At 28.2% G+C, this 9,801-nt stretch overlaps 1 protein-coding gene across 1 annotated transcript; it reads left to right on the plus strand.

Moving 5' to 3' along the window:
* Window positions 1–6,285: 6,285 nt before the first annotated feature.
* Window positions 6,286–8,427, plus strand: LOC107167086 (uncharacterized). Its single transcript, XM_089216073.1, has 2 exons — window positions 6,286–7,215; window positions 7,279–8,427. The coding sequence occupies exons 1-2, from the start codon at window positions 6,805–6,807 to the stop codon at window positions 7,486–7,488; spliced, it is 621 nt and encodes a 206-aa protein (XP_089072199.1). The 5' UTR covers window positions 6,286–6,804; the 3' UTR covers window positions 7,489–8,427.
* The last annotated feature ends 1,374 nt before the right edge of the window (window positions 8,428–9,801 follow it).

The raw sequence follows: 9,801 nt of genomic DNA on the forward strand, positions 1-9,801 counted from the left end.
GTAAGTACGGATTGCGTGGGTGGTGCGGTGCAAGCGACTACAAGGCGCATAGGTATTTTCGGTAACGGACGAGAATGATAGGGTGAGTGAATAGCAAAGAAAGAGAGTGAGAGAGAGAGAATGACAGGGAAAGGACGAAAAAATAGGCGACTACGATGCGGCCGTATTACTATACACGTATAAAATGTGGAATATATTATGCTATAATATTATAAGAGTGGTAGTGGAGCAGGCGTACCTATTTTTTAGGGTCGCCGCCCAACCCTCTCCGTTTACATGAAGTGTTTCGTTTACTCTTTAGAGCATATACACAGGTATATATACCTGCATAGTTTATAGTCGTTATACTTCGCCCCCGTCTTGTGTTTTATTTATTTTTCCTAAAAAAAAAAGACGAAAAACGCACATCGCCTACGACGGCCATCCGCGCCGTTTATTATAGGCAGGTTATATATGTATATACATAGGCAGTTTAGAATAATATAAGTGTATTAAGAGGTCGGTTGCCATCGGTAACAGACAACAGCAACAACAATAATAATATGTAAAAGGAACTAAACGGGGGCTAGGTATATGGACATTTACTCTAGAATGGCCGACTGAAGTGGTGTCGGAGTGGGCAGAGGGGAGGGTTCCTCCCCACCGCGCAGTCCATGGAATATTATTTAATGTGCATAGTGCACATATATATATCGACTGGACGCCGTCGGGTTTTTATTCGCGTTGATCACGCATTCATATTATACGTAGGTATATAATATAATATCAACCCTCCCGTCCCTCCCACCGCTACGCGTAGATGCATAAATAAATATATTACACAGCTAGGTCAATGGTTTATGTATATAAAGTGATTCTGGTAGAGGTAATAACCCAGTTCAAAGATTTTTATTCTGTCTAGTAAATCAGAACCTCACAGGATATGCGGCTGATAAATTGTGAGCTACTTAAAAATATAAATCCATATATATTATTAAGGATTTAAAAAAAAATATTATTACTATTATAAGTGCTTTTATAGGTTATTGAGTTACTTGGTTATTAGGGTATTATTTATTGGACGCCTGCAATAGTTAACTAGCAGGCACCTATACTTAACTATCGCATGCATATTTGAATATTTCCATGACCGTTCCCAAAATTTGCGTTTCATTCCCCTGCCAATCAATCATATGCAACTGACATGCGCGAAATCAAAAATCGATTTTAGTGTGTGGAGAATGGCATGCAAATTTCGGGAAATGTAATAAAAATATATGTTAATTATGTGCTAAATATTAGTGCGAGAAAATAAATTGGAAGTAAGTAGTTATTTTAACCGATGTCTAAAATCCCTTCTTACTTATTTTTGATCTGGCGCATAAATCAAACCCATGAAAATAAACATAAAGTTTTTTTTTTTATTGATTTTGGTAGTTTAATTAATAATAGATGTATCTATTCGATTTGAATAAAGAAATAATGTTTCACGATAAACTAAATCAGGTGTAATTTTAAATTTAGTAATATTTCTAATAGGTGCCTCTAAAGGTAAATCCCACTTTTTCAATCTTCATAGTATATAGAAATGAGTTTGTACCTACAATGGTTGTAAAATTAATTAAAAATGTAGGGTTCTGAAGTTGAAGGATATAGGTACAGAATATAAAATTATAAAAAGAAATTAAAAAAAGAATAATATATACTACTACGCGATAAATTGGTTTCGTGTCCTGAATACATAATCGCATTTTCTGAGAAAAAAAAATATCCTCCGTGAGGCTGTTTGCTACATAGAATATGTTTTGACACATTTGTTAGGTACTACAAAAGAGTACAAATGTAATCGGTGTGCTTGTAAACGGAATTTTATATTATGTAGATTCATTGTGTAATTTAAAATGTCCAAAGTATAACAAATACAGACTTATAGTTGTTATTTAATGAAATTTATCTACCTATGTAAAAGCAGTTCAGTAAAATATAACATTTTATAATTAATTAAAAACCATATTGCGACTAAAAAAAATATTTTAGGTACACGGGTTTTTTTATTAAACAACAAAATTATAAATAATGTCTACAGTTGTAGTAGACTGTTGTATCTTGTATGACAAACTTAATGGTTGAGATCATTAATTAGTTGAAGTTATAAATATATATTAATACATTTGATTTTTAAAACATTTTTTATGATTCCTGTAAACAGAGATCTGGGAAATACTTACAAAACAGGTTGGTACATACATTTTTATTTAACAAATATAAAATATAAAAAATATTTGATTTACTTAAATAATTATGTTGTTATTTATTAAAAATACTATATGCATCGATTAGAAATAGTATTTAAAACTTAAACATAATACACCAAATGCTTAAGAAAAACACTTAATACAAATTAAATACCTAAAATTGTTAAATATTCAATGTTCAATAATTCAAATGCAGCCCATTGCACATATCTGTATGTAATTCCTAAACACTGACAGTATTTTTTATTAATGTTATTGATCTATAGTCAATAGCATTAATAGACACTTACGTTATCATTTAAATTATAATATCATTCACGGTACCATACACACAGTATATATTATTTACTATGTATAAATTAATTTATAATGTATATGCTAATGTTACATATATAATAATATTCCTTACAACCTTAGTTCTAATTAGGCACCTATATTAAGAATAAACTACTAATATTTCATCCACCATATCATATACGGAGGCACGGAGTGAGATACAAGTATACATACATATATATATATATAATATACATAACACCGGTAAAACACATGATGTATAAAAATGTATACAAGCACCTACCTCGCTTTATATGCAACTCGACACTCAAGAGTGTTATTGTGGCTTATATTTTAATATTATTATTGTTATTTCGATCTCAACACACATATAGTGACACATCATTCATATTGACATATGTATAATGTATATATTATTATACTTCATGGTAGGTATGAATAATAATTTACTCTGCAGGTATATGTTATTAGGCTAAAAGTGACTACATGAAAAATCCATTGTTATGTCTACAATATATAAACTATAAATTATAATGATATAACAATATCGTACTGCACAGTACACAATGTAATGACAGTAGTTAGTATACAAAATATGCGACCGTTCTATACTTGTATTATGAATTTATGTCATAATGACATCGTTATTATGCAGCACCAGTCGTGCAGACTGCAGATTACTCGCAAAAATCACAATGGCATGCCACGTTATCGAAGAATGCAAATGCTAAATTCACTCGAATTATTATTATTATTATTATTATTATTATAGGTATGGTATTATTATTGACGTGGATTATTTGAATAGCTCATAATAATTAATGTATCAAATGTTATATAGAATTATTTTATACGTTGGAATAATGTTTTTAAAATATTTATTGAGGTACAAAAAAAAAAAACAAGTAAATATCTACCTATTCTACCAATTATAATTTATGTTTTTTGAAATTGCTATTTATTAGGTAAATCATTGGTCAATGGTTCTAGTTCTTTAATATATAATGGCATTTTCGTGATTTTTAAAATAAAGGCATTTTAAATATTTTATACTTAATTGTTAATACAATGCATCACACCGTATATTTTAATACTCATGGTACCTATAATAAAAATTGAATATACGTTCAATATAATGTATAAGAAATTCAAAATGTTTAATACAAAAAATAAATAAAATATCACGTTTTTTACATCACTATTCCCTACAGTGTATTATTATTATATCTACAATGAAATGATGACAAAGTCACCGATCGGTTACTTTATGTACTGCTATAGTGTCCGATTTCCGAGCGGCAAGCACCAATAAATTCAGCTTCTCGCGTTTACGGACGTGTTTATTAATATTATATTAAATTATTACTATCTTCGTTTGTGAAATACCGGGGGACGAAGCCGGATCACCAGCTATATCATATCATATATCGAGGTTGTTAACTCCACGTGAATTGTGTGGTAGAACTATCCTCCAGTGTCATATATCAAACGTGTAATATGTATAGGTACCTATACATCAATATATTGCACCCATGTATTATAAGGGAATCACCAAGCAAGTTTAGCCATCTAGTTATATTTTTTTATATACGTAATATACATTTATTCAAATACTTATTTTTAGAAATTTAAAATAGGTACTAAGGTACCTACTATACAACGAAAGTCAATAATTTCAAATACATAGGTTTTTTTACGACATAAAATATAAAAAGTGTCCTGTTCAGTACAGTATTTTTTTTTTTTTTTTTTACGAGAAACACCTAGCTGTAAATTTTAAATGAGATTGTAACTGAGTTCATCAGATTGTTTTTCCTGGTTTTTATTTGTATGTATAAATTTTAATCAACATTTTAATATATAGCGTACATAATCAAGGCTTAGACCTTTAGCACTAAAATTAACTTAGTTATTACCTTTTATTAAGATATATTGCCTTGAAATATGCACTTCAACTTATAAGTAACCTAAAATATGTATTTATTAATAAAGTTTAAAAATGAATAATTGTAAGATTAACATTTTTACCAAATATCCAGCAATTACAAAGTATGATATAATTTAAAAAATATTTTGATGCATTTTAAACCATTTATAATCAATTTATGATATTTATTATTATTTTTTTAAATTTATGTCGATATCAAATTTTAGCTCAATCAAATAACAATTAAATTTAATACAAGGTTCCTCATAACTTTTTGTTGGTAAAAATTGAAAAAACAAATTGAACAATAATCTAAATAATTTTAATGAACGCCTGAAGTTGAAATTTTGACAAAATTCGTCAAAATTGCCAAAATTTGCTAATTATTTAAAGTTGTAAATTTATAAAAAATTTTCTGTGTATATCTTAGATTTGAAATTGCATAATAAAATTCCTTTAAAAAAAATTTGAAAGTCATCGAATTTTTTATGAGCATCTGAAGATCAAATTTTTACGACACTAAATTTATGTTGACTTAACGAATCATTCATCGAATGATTTTCCTAAATTGTTGCAATTAAAAAAAGATTAACCGTAGATACTTGTGATTTACGCCAAATGATTATTTTATAATTTTTTATAAAATGTTTAATTTTATAGATTAGGATTAAAAATTTAAAACGAGGTTTCACGTAACTAGTTTAATTTAGTTAATTACATACTGTAATCGAAAAATCTAAAATACCTATGTATAAACACTTCAAGTTCAAATTTAGACGAAATTAGATATTTAAACAAAGAATTAACAATTTTAGTTATTATATGTTGTAAAAATATTATTTCTGGAATAGTACTTGAAAATTTTAAAACATATCATTATAATTTATACCCACAATGACTTTTTCAAGTTCAATTTTCTCGGCAAAAATAATTTTAATTATACTGTACCTACTTACTAATAGCAAAATAAATTACTTTAATCACAATAATATTATGATAAATATGCTTATAGTAATATTATATAGGCTGACAGATCATCTTGCTCAGAATCGTTTTTCGTATACAACAATTATTTTACACTGTTGAATTTAAATTTAACCCAATCATTATAGTGACTTCTCTAGACATCCAACATCCAACTAGCAGAGCATTAAGAGGACGTTACACACGCATGTGTTGTCTCCGTCTTACAAGTGCGTAATATTGCAAAAACTGTTTCGCGCGGGAAAGAACAGAGAAAGCTACAGTTATAACTAAGAAACGAAATTTTCACCACATAAAAAGGAGAATTCTGTCTGTGCAATATCGTTTTTATTTTTTCGATATCACTTATACAAAAAAAATTCTTATTGTTTCATAATACATTAATTTTATGTTTTTTTAGCATGAATAATTTTGTTTGTAGTTCTGATATCAAAAAAATAAAAACGATATTGTACTGACAAAATTCTCCTTTTTATATGGTGAAAATTTCGTTTCTTAGTTATAATTTTAGAACTGTAGATTTCCCGGTTCTTTTCAGTACGAAACAATTTTTGCCATGTTGTACGCTAGGGTGGATCGAAAAAATGAATCTTAAATATTAACTTTCTAATAGTTGGGGAAATATGTGTTTTGGTCACTATACGCTATACATAAATTTTAATATGCCTAGGATGAGATTAAGAAGTGCCACAAGACATTTTAAATATAGTACCTACAATTATTTTGCTGGTTTTATTGGGTTATTCTATTAACAAGTTGTCCTATCTTATCTTATCTTAGTTTTCAGCATTAGTTGAATAGACAAACTCGATTTTACATTTAGTACCGCTGTATATTCGTACGTTATACGTAGTCACTAGTCGACAGTCGTGTAAAGTTTATAGTGTTTGAGTTTGTTCGTTAAATATTCGTTCAAAATGACTTGTGTTTTGACCAGAAATAAATTAAAATGTTTAATTTTTGGAGATGCTAAAGAACTTGGTAACAATGTACTTCCAACTTTTGAAGATGTATGCAATATTATCTGTTTGTGAAACATAAACTAAAACCAGAAATTACTTCTAAAAAACCTAGTGTAAGTTCAATTGCAGAAATTGTAGCGGTTGATATAGAAAAGGTATGGCTAAAAGCATCAATTCCAATAGTATCTCATACACGTGTGTTGCAAATGATAAAAACGTACCATGATAAATATCGTAATATACTGAAGTCGGCAAAGAGTAGAATAAATAATGATAATTTTAAAAAAAAATAGAAAATTGTAGTAATTGTAGTATTGATTTATCGAGAAGGAATCCAGGGAAGCAAGCACGCTCTAGATGGCTTACCACTGCTAATCGCATTTTACGTTTATATATTAGTATGCAATCTCCAACAGAAAATTTAAAAATTTTAACTGAGTTTATATTAAAAGTATATGGTCCCATGACCCATGTGGTTCTATATAAAAATGAATCCTTCTTGTACATCTGGATCAAAACACCTTTGGAAAACCATACAATTGACCCTGTAGTTAAACGAAATGCATATTTTGGTTCAATCGAAAATATACTTATATGTATGTTATTTGATGATCGCGAAGACATTAGAAAAATAGCTGTAACAAAAATTATAGAAGCGCGAAAAAATAATGAGGAAGGCAAGATTCGTTGTTTTCAAATTCCACCATTGAATTTTAATGCTAATGATTACTTCGAACTAATTAATTGGGAAAACAATCAAGTTACTGAGCCTCCAATTACATCGAAAATTGATCAAGAAATATTGAAACAGGTAAAATAAAATGTTTTTTATTTATTTTCATTATACGAGTATTAACTTCGTTTTTTGTAATAGATTATTGGAGGTCAAAATAAGAAGAAATATTTTGATCTTTTTAATTTTCCTTGTCATACTCAAGCTGTCGAAAGAAGTGTGAAACTTGTGACAGAAGCATCTGCAGCCGTTTGTGGACAAACTAGAAGGGACGGATTTATCAGATCGAGGATTGAATCTCGTAGAATTATGCCTCAGTTTCATTCAAAAAAAGATTTTCGATTACATTAAGTTTATATAGAGATTTGTATACTCATTTTAAATATGACTATTATTGATTAAATAATGAAAATATCTGTATTTATCTCATAAATATGAATTTATTACACTTTAATACAATTAAAACCAATATTTTTTTTTTTTTAAAGTTGTAATATTTTTAAATATTTTATAATAGGTCGCGGCACCTCTAAAATTGGTCGAATCATTTTCATTTTTTGTATACATTTATTAACATTTATTTATAAACCACAACTTTTAAGTACTATTAGAATATGCAAAAAAGTAGGTTGTAAATATGTACAAGGAATTATTGTTTTGACTTTCTATACTACCAACTGGATATGACTTGCTACCATAAACTACCATCAGAGTGCTCCATAACTGCTTTAAATGGTATCGATAAACGAGTATGATAATAAAAATTAAATTTTAGTGAGAAACAATCTTTGAAATACAAAGGTGTAGGTGGAAAGAGCCAAGCCATTTAAGTGACGCTTAATATACCTGCAATGTATCGAATACTGAATACTTATAGTATCAAAGGGGTCGCTTCATCGCCCATAAATTATAAAACCTTACATCTGACCCTGAAAAAAGTATAATATTTGTCGCAGTGTCTCACTTATATATTATGTCTTGGTTCATTCCAATACATATACATTTCGTCATTCCGATACATTAGAATCTAATTATGTTAGACAGTAAAAGCTTACATTGGCGGACCTCTAAAAAATACAAATAAACGATTTTGTACTATGCCTAAAAAGATTAACATTTCCAACTTTGTGCGTGATGCTTCGTTAACAGTTTATTTCCCAAAAAAATAATTTTTGTCTCACTGGGTTCATCGTGTGGATCAGCCAGTTCGAGAATCCTGCAATAGCTTATACACCATAATAGTTAATTTAACATTGATACAAAAAATAAATAAATATGTTAATACTCGAATCTGGCGTGTTGAATTATTTTTTGGTGAGGAGCAAAAGTTTATTCAAGGTAATACTCATCACTACCCTTCCTTTCACCATCCTAGTAGCATTTAATCCACCACAAAAAATAAATAAATTTACAAAATGTGCGTACCTATATTTGTAGAAATGTTCGTATAATTATATGTACCTACTTAATTAGATAGTTTATTATACAATCTTTAATATTATTTTATATCTTGATTTAATAATACATTTAGAAATATTATGTGGTATATTCATCTAATGTTAGTTATATTTTTATTTATGATTTCCTAATTTACAAATGCAATTCAAAATATTTATCAATAAATCATCGTTTATTATCACCAAAAAAAAATGTTATAATAACAATTGTTTTGTATATACAATAAGTAATTCACAGTTATAATAACAATAGTAATTTTATAAAGAACGTGAATACTTCGGAATATATGTTTAAAAAATAAAAATAAATAGTGAAATATTTTATTTAAATAATAACGATTTTTGTAGTAATGTCGATATTGATGCTTGAATTAATTATTTTAATCACAGTAATACCTATCAATGATAGACTATCATATATTTATAAAATACACATGGTAATATATTATAGGCAGTCTTCGCTCAGAATCGTTTTTCATATAAAATGATTTTATATCATTGAATTTAAATTTAATTACATCGAGTTCTTTAAACATCTAATGTACAGCAAAGCGTTATAATTTTTTTTTATAAGCTTTTGAAGTCAAGATTTCTACTACATTTATCAAATTCACAAAAATTATTTTCAAATAAAATATAATTGCAATTTTAAACATAAATAGTTATTTAACTTGAAAATGTAAGTATACTACAAGATTTTTCATAAGTAATAGTCGTATATGTGATGTAAGTTCGTCGATCGCGTATGTTGTGCGTGTGAGCGTATACGATGAACAGAAAGAGAAAAACGAAATAAGGTGAATTTCTGAAAATATATTTTTTTAAGTATCCTACCTATACAATATTATTAGACAAGCTTGTCTATGACATGTCAAAACATAGGGTTTCGCACGCTATTGGTGAACGTACCAGGGCCGGGGATTAACGCGTGGGCGTATATGTTTGTAAAGACGTCATCACAACATCGAGTATTGCAAAAACAACGGTGAAGCCAATATATATTTTTATAAATGATTACAATTTTGAGGGTCACACGATTTAAAAAAAAAAAATGTTTCTTTTTAGCTCTACCTGCCAAGCCCAGATATATTTACGACCTGAACAGCCTTACAATAGAAAATCGCAGGGATGAGTGGGCGACTTGAATACTACTTATATACTTCATATTATTATAATCTACATGGTGATTGATTTAAGTGTCTATATA

Source organism: Diuraphis noxia, unplaced genomic scaffold (genome assembly GCF_037042655.1).
Source record: "Diuraphis noxia isolate RWA-SAM2 unplaced genomic scaffold, SU_Dnox_SAM2 contig0001, whole genome shotgun sequence".
NCBI lineage: Eukaryota > Metazoa > Arthropoda > Insecta > Hemiptera > Aphididae > Diuraphis > Diuraphis noxia.

Excerpts from the sequence above, each read along its gene's own strand:
- LOC107167086 (XM_089216073.1), top strand. The coding sequence starts at position 6,805 with ATGCAATCTCCAACAGAAAATTTAAAAATTTTAACTGAGTTTATATTA. Across the intron at positions 7,216-7,278 it reads ATCAAGAAATATTGAAACAG|ATTATTGGAGGTCAAAATAA; the intron begins GTAAAATAAAAT and ends TTTTTGTAATAG.